At 35.2% G+C, this 14,641-nt stretch overlaps 2 protein-coding genes across 3 annotated transcripts; both read left to right on the top strand.

Annotated features, from left to right (window-relative positions):
- Window positions 1-4,717: 4,717 nt before the first annotated feature.
- LOC122281151 (U-box domain-containing protein 52-like) lies at window positions 4,718-11,359 on the top strand. Of its 2 annotated transcripts, none has more exons than XM_043092454.1 (9): window positions 4,718-5,052; window positions 5,402-5,499; window positions 5,597-5,718; window positions 6,649-6,843; window positions 7,434-7,716; window positions 8,418-8,519; window positions 8,638-9,066; window positions 9,868-10,632; window positions 10,758-11,359. In XM_043092454.1, exons 1-9 carry the CDS (start codon window positions 4,872-4,874, stop codon window positions 10,803-10,805), a joined length of 2,223 nt encoding a protein of 740 aa, XP_042948388.1. In that variant the 5' UTR covers window positions 4,718-4,871; the 3' UTR covers window positions 10,806-11,359. The 2 variants fall into 2 exon arrangements, with proteins under 2 accessions (XP_042948388.1, XP_042948393.1); XM_043092459.1 differs by having other exon boundaries at window positions 4,880-5,056.
- A 1,265-nt stretch (window positions 11,360-12,624) lies between these two features.
- LOC122281161 (mitochondrial import inner membrane translocase subunit TIM23-1-like) lies at window positions 12,625-14,176 on the top strand. The gene is made up of 2 exons (XM_043092470.1): window positions 12,625-13,376; window positions 13,852-14,176. Exon 1 carries the CDS (start codon window positions 12,796-12,798, stop codon window positions 13,366-13,368), a length of 573 nt encoding a protein of 190 aa, XP_042948404.1. The 5' UTR covers window positions 12,625-12,795; the 3' UTR covers window positions 13,369-13,376; window positions 13,852-14,176.
- The last annotated feature ends 465 nt before the right edge of the window (window positions 14,177-14,641 follow it).

Raw genomic sequence — 14,641 nt, 5'->3', positions numbered from 1 at the left:
ATTGTTATTTTTTTAATACAACTCAATTCACCCCCCTCTTGTGTTAGTCATCTGGGCAACAGGTACTCAAAAACATATGAGATATCTCGACCTATCTGGTAATCTATCAATCAAGAAGCTTCCTAATTCCATTTACAAGTTACACAATTTGCAAACCTTACTGCTTTGAGAATGTGTTAATCTTGAACAACTGCCCATAGATATAAGGAACTTGATCAACCTTAGGCTTCTTGCGATAACAACAAAAGATACATGCTTGCTCGAGAATAGAGCATGTTGCTTTAATTATCTTTGGATTTTAATTATTAGCAATTGTCCAAGACTCGAATGCTTGTTTCTGTAGATGGACAGGTGCCTCACCAACCTTCGCATGCTGTTTTTTTTTTTTTAAATGTAAAAATTTGACCTATTTGCCACCTATTATTAAGCACCTTACTGCTTTAGAGTTATTATATATTATTGATTATGAAGAGATGGATTTGACGGAAGGAGGAGGAGGAGATGCACGGGATCTCAATTTGAGACTCCAAATCTTATATATAGAAGGGGTTGCCAAAGTTTGAAGTTTTACCCAAATGGCTCTTAGGATCTGCAAACACTTAAAGGAGTCTATGTATCATGGAGTGTGAAAATCTCAAGACCTTGCCGGAGTGGTTGCCGACTCTGAAATCACTTCAGACATTAGAGATCATTAACTGCTATGAGTTATCATCTTTACCGAAGGAATTCATCATATGAAAACATTAAGAAAATTGAAGATTAAACATTGTCGTAAACTCGTTACTCATTCAGAAGACTAGTCCGACATACCAGGGCTCGAAGTACTTGTTTTTGAAAACGCTGAAGATGATAAATAAGAAGAACATGTACGTTGATTTTGTCTTCTTATATGGTATGAAAGGAATTAAAATTGAATGATCTGATTAGTGAATGATCTAATAAATTAATCAGATTTTATATATTTATACTTGTGCATTTGCGGCTTCCGCCTAATTCCACGAGCGAGGAGTAGTCCAAGCTAGTGCCAGACTGAAAGTACAAAGTAGCTTGGTTCGAATTTAGATACATATATGTCTCTTCCTTAAATTGCATTTAAGATATGTAAAATACAGAAATAAAGACATGCAATGACGTGTGTGTATAAAGTGTGTGTGATAGTTAGTTAGATTGGGGGATATATGTATTTAATTGCTTCCATACCTATATATGTTATTATTGCTCTATCTATCTATTTATTTTATCTAAATAATTAAAGCGATCGGTGAACAAGTTTGAGCTTGCTAGAATATTAAATTTTAAGTTGTTCAGAAACATAAAATTCAATTCGAAAAAAAGTTGAGCTCGGATCGTATTCGAATAAAAACTAAACTAAACTATTGATTCAGAATCCAATTTTACCACGTGAATGCATTTAACACTTCAATTCAATATAACCAAATTGTATTCGCCTTGTTCAAATTTAAACGATAGCAATTTAACATGAGTAATCCTTCAAGTTTTGCGAGGTTTATTTTATTTTATTTTTGATAAAATTTTGAGAGGTTTAAGTGCTACCTATATATATGTCATTTGCCTTTTCCCATATATATATATATACTAGATCGAAGTAACATGTAAAGCATATTTATCTAATTGAGTGAGATAAGATTTTTAATAAAAAAAATATATAATATTTTACAAAAAAATTTAATTAATGCATAATTTAATGCAAAAACAAATAAATTTTAAGAAATATCTTTAGATAATAATAAGTTAGTAAAGTATAATATCTTTCAATAGGTATATTCTGGTCAAATGTCATAATGTTTAATCTATACTTGTAGTTAAATTATATTTTAGTTTAAAATCAAATATACAACATTATATATACACATGTAGGTACTATATACGTTTGGATTATTTTTTTTTCTCTCATCTTCTTTCTCAGGTTTTTTTTTTTTTTTACAAATATATATATATAGAAAAATAAAAATATCAGGTAGCACATCTTGATCATACGATTTTTGTGTTTATAAATTAATTCCTATACTTTGCATGCATGTCTTTTAATTAGCAATTAATATTTATAGTATTAGAATATCAGAGAGCAAAAACATAAAAGTAAAAGTAGAATTTTTTATTAGTTCAAAATTAAAAGCAAGTAAAAATATAACTACACAATAAAAATAAGAAAATTACTATTTATATATATATATATATATATGTATGCGGAAAAATGAAAAGTAGAAGATATTTACGTATATATCCGAGTGTCAAGTTTTTCTTCCTAATAAAATACTCACGACCAAACCAGTGTGTTGAACTTTAAGGACACAGAACAGAAGCTCAGGGCAGACCACAACAAAGGACAACTATCATTGATTTTTCGTGAGAGAAACTTTGAGGAAGGACACGTGTCCGTCGACTTTAAAGTGACAGCAGACCAATAATATCTGTGTACTAAAATTTTACGAAAAAAAATATATTTTTAATTTTTTTTTAAAAAAATTGTATATGTCTCACAAAAAGTGATACCTTGACACAGTAATATATGCGCAATAAAACTTATTTTATAAGAGAAATATTTTTTACAGTCGGGAGATACAATCGACGTGTAGTCGGTTGTAAAAAAAAAATTAATACGGGACCTATATGAAAAAAAAAATTATTTTTATAACTTTTTATAATTCATGTAGGTTCCCTTGAATATAAAAAAATTTTTTTATAATTTTTTTTTATTTATTCCGTATAGCCGACTGCACACCGACTATATGTGGCGACTGTATGTAGCAAAGCTGTTTTATAATGGTTTGGAAGTGCCAGCTGTCCATTTCAAGGAGAAGATGCATTATTATGTATTATGATTTCATTATGGGGGCATCAGCATCTTCATTTCATGGTGTCATCCATTAAGCAGCTCAACTTCGTTATCCTTTCCCACATTCACAATTTCTTCAAATTTCTATCATTATATTTCCTTTTTTTTTTCTTCTTTTTAAAAATAATATTTACAATCATAAAATATATAACCGTAATATAATTTCTTTAAAAAAAAATAAATACAGAATTTATATGAAGTTTTTAATAATAATCCTCACATGACTCTTTTAAAATATTTGTGTTGTATTAACGCATTCTACGACTATATATAATATTACTTATTTTCATTTTATTAAATCCAAAAACATATCATGATGATGAATGCAGCATCATGCAATGCATCATATGTTTGATTTTTCATTGGGCAGCCGGGAGATTCTGATATGATCCAAATCCAAATCCTATTATTAGATAAAGTGACCTTATAACTAGAAGCTAGCATATTTTCATTTCTCCTAAACTAATTATGATTAGGTTTGATAATTTTTAAAAAAATGGATAAGGGCTAATTAATTGGTTGAAGGAATTAATAATGTTCGGTGGAGATAAAACCAGATTTTTGGGGGCTAGAATCTTGAATGTGAATGACCAGTGGGCATCCATTTTTTGTGGGGGTTGTATGCCCAACTTTTGTGCCCATTTTATAGATCAGACGTTCTTTGGCTCTGTTTTAGTAGTTTAGGCAAGGTATATGACATGTCAAGATCAGTCCCTAAAACTCTCCGAGTAATGCTATATGCATTTATAGAGTGTGTAAGTATCATACAGTCGTTTTAAAAAATAATAAAATTTATTATTAAAAAAAAATTTATGTGAGTCTTGTATTTATTCACTTTTTTCAAAGTGATTACATAACGCTTACACACTCACGACTGCAATTTTCATTTTTTAAATTCTCCTACATATTTTATATCAAAAATTCTATATGCAATCACTTTTATATACTCCACTTATGTGATTGATTGCATAATAAAAAATTGATATAACCAATCACATCAATTAAATATATAAAAAATATACAAAAATGATTGTACGTAACATTACTCATTTTATATATATTTTCATTAGGTATATATCAAGTTTTCTTATTTAGTTATTTTTTCCCCTAGATTTGAAGTCGGTCGTTGATATGCAATATGGGTGCAATACCCCGGCCTGCATCCGGTCCAGCCATCAGACCTTACATTAAATTAATTATTTTTATAAATTAATAACCCCTTTATTTTTCTATCATGTAGAAAACAAAAAATATATCCAAAGTACTAAAAAATAAAGAAGAAAATGTTAGTTTGTCTCTGAGTTTGACTGTTAGTGTATTTTATTTTATTTTTAAATATTTAAAAAAGTTATTATTAGGTTAGGTATTAAGGATAGTATTGAATTGAGATGAGATGAAAGTTAAAAATTAAATAAAATATTATTAGAATATTAAATTTTAATATTATTATTATTTTAAAATTTAAAAAAATTAAATTATTTATTGTACTTTATATGAAATTTATAAAAATTATAATGATAAAATGAGATGAGATTGATTGAGAAGCTCTCTCAACCCAAATCAAGTCTTGGATTTATGTATTTTTTTTTTAAATACATCTAAAAATATATATATGTATTTATTTTTTAAATGAGATTGGATTAAGGGAAAGTCACTAGAATTAAGGATCTCAAAAAAATATAGTTAAAATGATGCTGGTAAAATATGTAACTAATATACCAAACGTGCGGGCGGGATGTTTGGAGCGGGAAAGGATCGATCTAAAGCAATTCCAACGGCCTCTTGAAAGTCAAAGATAGAAAAGAGAGGAGGAGAATTGTCTTGAGTTAGTCAAGGTTTATTCATGCATAGTTAACCACTCTCGATCCCCATAATTAGGAAAAAAGCTTATGGAAGAGTAACAAACCCAAGAACCAACTGACGACGCCTTTTCATTCCGATTTCCTTTTCTTTCTTATTTGGATGTCAGCCCTGATCACCACATGCTCCCTACTGTTCGTGCCCAAAACATCATATGACTCTCTCTCGAACATCATCTTTCGTCGATGACGACGACAACGTTAATTCCACGGTGATTGCCATTGATAAAGATAAGAATAGCCATTATGCCGTGAAATGGGCTGTCGACAACCTTTTGAGCCATAGTACTGATCATTGCATTCTCGTCCATGTTCGAAATCAATGCTTGCATCCTAGTAGGTACCCTTCTCTTTCATCATCGTCATCATCACTCATCATGATCACCATCAGTACGGTTACCATACATGCATATATAGAACTCATCATGTTTAGGATTGTGATCTACGTACGTACATCATTTCACTGGGAATTTGTTTCCTGCATGACATATTAAATTAATCTTGCATGCATGATGTCAGAAAATGCTTTCATCATTCTCCTTTGACATTGTTTTGATTGCATGCCATTCCATGCGTCTAGCATCATCATGATTTTCAATGCAATCATGGCCATATTTCAGAGTGATCAGCTATATATATATAATTTGAATTTTTCTTGATGTCTGCTGCTATTTGATTTTTGTAGACGATTTTGAAGCTGTCTCCAAAGAAGGTCGCCCACCAACTGAATCCGAGCTGCAACAGTTATTCCTTCCCTACCGTGGATTCTGCGCTCGAAAAGGGGTGAGTAGATCAGGGTGATACGCATATTGCAACAGTACTTATCGGCAATTGGCCGGGAACGTACGTCTAATATGTTTTCATGAATTGAGCATTTCAGATAGAAGCAAAGGAGGTGATTCTCCATGACATTGACATTCCAAGCGCACTTATCGATTATATTGCTCACAATTCAATCACCAATATCGTCGTCGGTGCTTCCCATCGGAATGCTATTACAAGGTCTCTCTACATCTTCTTGTAATATTGCTTCATATATAGGAATTACATGATTGATCCTCAAACGTCTACTGTTTCTGCTATTTCTCCTCACAAAAATGTTTATCCGCATTTAACTTCCTGCATTAACTCGACTGTGATGCCATTTGTTTAATTCTCTCTCTTAAGACTTTCTCGATCGCTCTCTAAAAAAATTCCAACGACGTCTCCCCACCCGAAAATATTTAGCCAAAGAAACAGGAAAGCAAAGTCGCATGTATCACACAGGTCGTAGGTCGCTCCAGAAATCCCACGCCCGCGTCCATGTTCCTCAGCATCCTGTTGTTTGTATAACTGAACGCACATGCCAGATGGCTGCCTCAACGACGTTGCCATTGCCAGCCGCTCCCTTAGTCAACACCACCAAGATCGTCATCACGTCTTGCTCGATCTCCTTGATCAAATGCGAGTGAGCCAATCCTGCCCTGAGCCCGTATGTCGTCCGGCACCCTATCATCCTGGTGCAATCACGACGCATTTGCCTGCCTCTTTGGCTTTGTCCGCGTTCGCCTCACACGTCATGACTCATGAGAGCATATCCTCCGACCCAAACGTCGTGGCCTTTCAGAACTTTTCCTGATTCTTTGGCTAATTAAGTTTTGGGTGGGATTAAGGTCTTGGAAAAGACTCAAGAGCAGAGGAGATAACACATCAAAATGGGATATTTTGGCAAGGACAAAATGTAGGACATCGCAGTCCGGTTGCCGGAAGCACCTGTTTCTTAGCATCTCTAGATAGACTAGACTGTAGCTAATATTAGAAGAAAGCCTAGGAAATGGTAAAGTCCAGTGACTTGATATCCTGTGGTTCGTAGGCATTGATGATCAAGTTTGTATGATTGTATCTTTATTTTTTAGCCTTTACTCTGAGCATAAATTCTGCGTCTCCATACAGGAAATTTAGATATGCAGATGTTCCATCTAGCCTATTCAAATCTGCACCAGCATCATGTGCGATCTATGTCATATCAAAAGGAAAAGTTCAGTCAACCCGTCCAGCAGGTCGACCCGAAACTTCGAGGCAGCGTTCGCAAAAGGGAGTTAGACATACCGTTCATCCTGATACCCATGACTCTGATGAAACGAACAGGTAATTTCAAAACGATACTTGCTTAGTAATTTAAAAAAAAAAAAAAAACAGGAGAAAAGTTAGAAAGTTGTATTTGTCAATGTTATAGTTGAAGTAAGTTCAAGTCTCACAATTATGGTCAAGAATATCAATGATGTTATTTGTAACAATCCAGTAATGTTCAAATCAAACCTATTTTTTTGTTCCAATCGAAAGTCCTTAAAATCATTACATATCTCAAGAGGGTCATGGGGAGGGCGGCATAGACGCTTGTTAATTTCTTGGTATGGAGAAAACGTTATGCTATAAAAGGCCACTAGATATATATCAGAAATAATGACCAGAACTGACAATGGAAGCAGAGAGAAAAGCTGTGGAATCAGATGAAGCAGTGTTTCTTTGTGGTTCGAAGTGATGGACAAATAAAACAAAATTTAAAGAAAAACTAGTGAAAAAAAGTCATCTCTATGAAACTCGAGAAAATTCGTATGTGCTTACTGTCTCGCCTTTATATTATTGAATATCGATGTTAATAAATAGAGATCCATTAAAACCCCTGAACTAACAAATTATGATGTTGCTTTGCTTCTGTCAATTGCTTGGTAGTGCAGAAACTCTGCTATTGGAAGATGGAGAAGCACAGGTTCTGACAAATTTTCTCTCGATAGAAGCAGCGATTCCTTGCATACACCATCACACAGCAACTTTGGGTCTAGCAGCAGGGCTAGCTCTCCGACGTTATCAATGGACAGTTTCGCATCAGCCAGTTCATCCCAAAGAACTAGTGATTCTTCGGAGCCATTCAACTTCCGCTCATACGACATGTACTTCGACAACTTAGAATCCTCAGTGGCCTTGGAGAGCTCCAATAGCCCTGGCTCCTCACATACCATGGTAAGTACAAAACTTGTAGGACCACGCTTCTGCATTGTCAACCCAGATGATAGTTGCTTGAAGATTTATGTCATAATTTGTACTTTCTACCATAGCTTACCGAAGAAAGTGCGTTTGGACAGTCCTAATAATATAAGAGTTGCATATGTCATGCCATTGGGGGTTACTGGCCTTTTTGTTCATCATGCAAAGATGATTTCCGTCATGATTTTTGCAAGCAATAATTTTGTTTTGTATTGCATCTCAACAAAGAGGTCAGCACTCAGCAGGATAACATAGAAACAACAAAAGAATCTAGATTCATAAGTTAGGTTATCATAAGTTAAGAGTAATTTCCTCACAGGCTATGTCATAAAATCAAATAGGTTCGTGTTATCACTGTACCCATTGATAGTGACCGGACCCATTTTCTGGCTTTAGTAGCTAAGAACTGTGTTCTCAAATACAATCTTATCTTAAAAGTTTTGAAAATCCCCTTTTCTAATTGTTTATTGATAGCATACACCAATATTCCAGCATGAAAGCAAGTCCTCCAAGAAAAGTCGTGACCGATGCTACCATTGCAAGATGCATCCATCCACAATTATAGCCCAGTTTTCATGTGCATGTCTGCCTTTGCGCATTTGATATATTTCAAAATTATTTTTTGGGATGGTTAGACAAATAATAATGTATGCCCTGTTTTATGAGTTATCTTACAGAAAGGCATCGAGGCCGAAAAGATGAGACTGAGACTTGAACTGAAACACACCATGGATACGTATAACTCAGTTTGCAGAGAAGCTGTTGTAGCCAGACAGAAGGTAAGATCGTATTCTTAAACTAGATCAAATGTTTTTAATCCTTGGATGATTTTATTAGGAGCTTATAAGTAGTCAATTGTAATGCAAACCTGGAAGGTGCAACTATTTCTGTATCCAGGCAGGAGAACTTCAGCAATGGAAAAGATTTGAACAGCATAAATTAGAGGAGGCCAAGCTTGCTGAAGAGGCTGCATTAGTTTTAGCTGAAGTGGAGAGGCATAAGACAAAGGCTGCCTTGGAAGCAGCCAAGATGCAACAAAGGCTAGCAGAAATGGAAACACAACGGAGAAAGAACACAGAAATGCAGGCCAAGCAGGAGGCAGAAGAGAAGAAGAGAGAAATGGATACACTGGCAAACAACAACGTTATATATCGAAGATATTCCATGACAGAGATTGAAGTGGCAACTGATCATTTTGACGGTGCATTGAAGATTGGTGAAGGCGGATATGGACCTGTTTATAAAGGTTGGCTTGATCACACTGTTGTTGCCATCAAGATCTTGAGGCCAGACTTATCACAGGGGTATCAACAATTTCAACGAGAGGTAAATTACATTCTTGTTCTTTTTGGCAGAAAATTGGGCTTTGCAAATAATTAGATTTTTGCAGTTCAGTTTTATATGGATTTATTTCTAGTCGAATGAATTTTCATGGAATTGGTAGTTAAACATACTTGAACATCTTCAGGACAAATCTGTGTAGAAAAACATGGACATGACATGTTACTAGTCCACACAAACACATCAACAATAAAACGTACACTAGAATTTCAGTGTTATGGTTGTGTGGTACAGACATGTTTTTGCATTCTAAACACTCGGAGAGTTATTCTCAAATGAATCGTCACCAGTGAAAGGCTGCAAGTGACAAAACACTGCGATTTTTCACAATTCTTAGCAGTTGCCATGTTGACAGGACTCAGCAATGCTGTCTTTTCTGATAACAAAACAGTGCGGTTATTCCTCCTTGTTTGTGGAAATTACAACATAAATGGAATATGACTCTGATTAATAAATCATATCGTGACCTTAGAAAGTGGAAAGAATGGTTATAACAAGGGATAAGTGACAGTATAACAAGGAGCCTATTGAGAATATGTCTTTGTTGTTTTGGATTTCATTTTTTTTTTTTAAATTGTCCACACTGACATTTAAACCTTGTAAATTGCTATAAATTGAAAGTGTGAAAAAAAGTAAATGCTTGCCTTTTTTTATTGGCTTTTACAAACCATGCTCAAATAGTAGTACCTGAATTTGTTTGATTATTCCTAAGCTAAATATGAAGACTCTGATACGGCAAGAGTTTCTGGTGTTTTACCAATTTCTATTGTCGTCTTCTCAATGCAGATTGAAGTTCTAAGCTGTATCAGACACCCCAACATGGTTCTTCTTCTAGGTGCCTGCCCAGAGTATGGTTGCCTTGTGTACGAGTACATGGACAATGGCAGCTTAGAAGATCGACTCTTCCGAAAAGACGACACTCCCCCGATACCATGGCCAACTCGTTTCAAGATAGCTGCTGAAATTGCCACTGGTCTTCTTTTTCTCCAAACTGACCCAGAGCCCATAGTTCATCGTGACCTCAAGCCAGGAAACATTCTTTTAGACAAAAATTACCAGTGCAAGATAAGTGATGTGGGTTTGGCCCGGCTAGTGCCACCATCTGTAGCTGATTCTGCCACTCAATATCACATGACTGCTGCAGCTGGTACCTTTTGCTACATTGATCCCGAGTATCAACAAACAGGAGAATTGAGTGTGAAATCTGATATATATTCATTGGGTGTGGTGCTGCTGCAAATCATCACAGCAAGGCCTCCAATTGGTTTAGCCCACCAGGTTGGGGAGGCCATTGAGCAAGAAACATTCTCGGAGATGCTTGATCCCACTGTGACAGATTGGCCCATCGAAGAGGTTCTATCCTTTGCTAAACTTGCTCTGAAATGCTGCGAGATGAGGAAGAGGGATAGGCCAGATCTTGGTTCCGTTTTGTTACCGGAGCTTGACCGATTAAGGGATCTTGGGTCTGTCTATTTGTCCATTAATAATCAGATGATTGCTAATGAAACACGCTTTACTAACTCTGATCCGGTGATTGGATCAATGAATCAGGTTAGTTAATGTTACCCTTATTCTATTTCTTCTTTTGATCGGTGCTCTCTGGACGTGCTTAAACTTATTGAAATTCTCCATGAAACACCTCTCCAACTGTATATTCTTCGATTTTGCATGTTCAGGAGGAGCATGACATATTGGAAATAGGCATCCAACGTAGATCATTATGAGAAGAGGGTTGCGGCTATTAATTATTAAAGAGTCCTTGATCAGAATATGGAGCTATATATAGAGCACAAAACACGTACAGCAGCTTTTCGGGAAACAATAATTGGAAACTCAACAAAAGAGGTATACTGAAGGCTTTTTGCAAGTTTTTCCTCAACTGGACTCAATCAAACAAGAGTGTACGTGCAAGTCCTTTTCGTAGATTAAGAGCATCAAGACATGCAGCGTATCAAACCCAAGAAAGCATCCCGCCCTCTCATATTCCTGCACGAAGAATATATATACCTCCTTCACTTCAGTACCAAAGCAAGAGTCACATATTTAAAGGGATCATATGTTTCAAAAGAACGACCTAGAGTGATTGCCTTTCTATCTTGTTACGCATGAATAACATAGACGGAAGGTTAACCAATAATATTGTAGTAAATGCTGTGTTTTATCATAAATTACTTTTTGTTTCAAGAAATGTTAATAAGCATATTCACAGTTATAATTATTTTAAATTGATTCATAAATCGATCGACTGTTATATAACATTATTCATTTATTCAAGATTGTTTTGGATTCATTAGGATGAAACTATTAAGTTTGAATTGACTTAATTGTTGGGTTGGAAGACTTTAGACATCTTTCTCACATGTTGTGTGGATTTGAGTTTTACAGCATTTATTAAGCATTGGTTGTCATTATCTATCAACTCTTTAATTAATTTTAAGAGAAACACTAGTATGCCTTCATATCACTCTATTTGACCGCTATTTTTTTTAATAATTAAAGAAGTGATTTTAAGTATATTGGTATATTTTTTTTATTTAATAATTAAGAAAGTGATTAAAAATGTGGAAAAAAAAAGTTGAAAAAAAACAATTAGGTGGCACGCCCAACAGTAAAAACTGGGTAGCACAGTAGCCGCACCCTAATTTTAAATCGATTCAAAGATCGATCCATCAACAACTATATATTAGAACATTATGGTATTGAGAGTATTAATTATTGCTTATATTATTATACATTTATTCAAGAATCATTTGGATTCACTCAAAAGAAACTATTAAGTTTAGATGAAATTAAAGTTGGGTCGGAATATTTTAGACATCTTTCTTACATGTTATGCGGATTTGAGTTTCACAATATTTATTGAGCATTGAGCATTATTATTTATCAATTCTTTAATTAATCATTTTAATTGATCCAAAGATCGATCGATAATAATATATTAGAACGCGGGATTGAGAGTATTAATTATTGTTTATAACATTATTCACTTTATTCAAGATTGAGTTGGTCCATTTGGATTCATTGGGATGATTAGATGAAATTGAAGTTGGGTAGGAAAACTTTAGATATATATATATATATATTTTAAATGTGGTGTGAATTTGAGTTTCACAGCATTTATTAGATAATTAATGATGTCTGATAAATTTATCAAGATAAATATAATAATATTAATAAAGTGTGTAAAAAAATATGTAAAAAAATAAATATATATAAAATTTTTAAATATATGATATTACGAAACTCTTTCCTATTTGAAAAATAAGTTATGGAAAAATATAGTTGTAAATATAATTATGCATTAATCTATGTATCAGTGTGATGTGATTGGTTAAAAATTAAATTTTATTAAAAATAATATTAACTTAAATTTTAAATATAAATAAATTAATATTAATATACAGATTAATATTTATATATAAAAAAAGTCATAATTTATATATAGATGTCTTTGTATATGAGGTTTTAGCAGTGAATAGAATTGCATTACCCAATTAAGTTTTCATTAAAGAAAAAAAGAAGGGGGGGTCCAACTCGGAGACCAAACTTTCTGGAAGGCTGGACAACCCGAGTTCCAGAACACGTATTCTTGCCAGGAAAGCACCCCGTCTGTCTCTGACCTATAAATTATTAAATATAACCAAACCCTAATAACCAGAATCCCCAAGAAAAGTAAGAGAGGGAGACAGAGAGAGAGAGGGTAAGAGGGAGAGAATGGCTCACAGACTCTCGGATCACGAACAAGGATCCGACCCCTCTTCGCAGCCGCGATTCTACGACCCCTACCAGGGCATCCAGTTTCCGATCCCCGCTCGGAATGTTTACCAGCTCCCAACGGGACCGCAGTACCTCTTCGACGAGGAGGCTAGCCGTAACCGCCGCGGATGGAGCGATAACATCACCTTCTACACCGGCTGCGGATACCTAGCCGGCGCAGTCTGCGGCGGCGTCTCCGGATTGGTATCCGGTGTCGGCTCCTTCGAGCCCGGGGACACCACCAAGCTCCGCCTCAATCGGGTCCTCAACTCCTCTGGACACGCTGGCCGTGCATGGGGCAACCGGCTCGGCGTCATCGGCCTCATGTACGCCGGCATGGAGAGCGGTATTGTGGCCCTCAGGGACACCGACGACGTATGGAATAGCGTGGCGGCTGGGCTTGGAACTGGCGCCGTGTATCGGGCGGCGCGTGGCGTAAGGTCCGCGGCGGTGGCGGGCGCCCTCGGTGGAGTCTTGGTCGGTCTTGCCGTCACTGCAAAGCAGGGGATGAAGCGATACGTGCCCATATGATGATTCCGGTTCTAGTCTCTGTTTGGGTCTTTGCAAGTCTTATATGTTTTCCTGCTTCAAAGATTGGAAATTTTGATAGTTCATATGTGATAATAGGTTTAATGATTCGATTCATGAATAGTTATGCATGGGAAAGACATGCTTTGGTAGTATTTTTGGTTTGTCATGTTTTCGTTTGTTTTACTGATGTAATTTTTCCAAATGTTGGATAAAGAATAAAACTTTCAATGAATACAAACTTTAGCACAGCGAAATGAATAATTATTATGTGTTTTATGTGGAATGGGTTGCCTGTAGGTTGGTGATATGATTAATCATGTTTAATTTGTAGGGGGTTGTAGCTGTAGATATTTCTTGCTTGCGTTGTTTTTTATTTGTTTTGAATCTGAAACTGATAGCTCTGAATTTCTGGGACAGGATGTTAAGATTGATTTACTTAGTAATTCAGGCACATGATTAAAGGGGTTCGTTATATGTGTGCAGGCCATTTGTTATTTCGTCATTTCAAGTGTTGATTGATACGGAAGGCCTATGCACCCTGGATTGGTATCCCGCCTATGCACCCCCAGATTGGTCGGGATACCGAACCTGGACATCTGGTGCCAATAAAAAAAAAATGTTGATTGATATGGCAGGGTCTGATGTTGAGATTATTTCCCATATCTTAGTTCATTTTTTCCTGAATCAGAGTTGATGGATTGAGTCTTCTGCTATTGTTACTTGTAAAAACAAAAAGTTATCTGCTATTGTTGAATTTCTTGATGGATGTCCCATTGAATATACTTTTTGATGTTGCTCTTGATTGCTACCAAACACTTGTTGACCTTATCGAGAGGATAATCTCATGTCTTACTAAAGCGGAGTGGTTATTGCTAAGTGTAAGCATGATGAGTGAATGTTGTGTTGGCTATGAGCCTACGAGTGGGTCTTATTTTGTGAATTTTTTCTTTTTTTGCCTGAAAAAGAAAACAATTAGTATATTGGAAATTGGGATCGAGTATGAGTAAGTAGTAGTTTGATCCATGTGATGTGGTAAATGCGGTTCGAGACTGTAGATCTGTAGATCGTTCCCAAAGTCTTGGTCGATCCCAAGTTTGTATTTAAGTACATTAAGGGCTAGTTTGGATGTTGAAATGCATTGAAATTAACTTAGTTCAGTTTAATTTTAAGCCGATTATAACATTTAACACAATTTTAAAATTATTAAACTCGTCTCAATTCAAAACATCATTATACGCAGAATCTATAATCTTTTTTTAACTTAACACCTCTT

The sequence above is a fragment of the Carya illinoinensis genome, chromosome 1 (genome assembly GCF_018687715.1).
Source record: "Carya illinoinensis cultivar Pawnee chromosome 1, C.illinoinensisPawnee_v1, whole genome shotgun sequence".
Lineage (NCBI taxonomy): Eukaryota > Viridiplantae > Streptophyta > Magnoliopsida > Fagales > Juglandaceae > Carya > Carya illinoinensis.
Note: the sequence above shows the minus strand (reverse complement) of the source record. Positions and strands in the feature narration are given on the sequence as shown.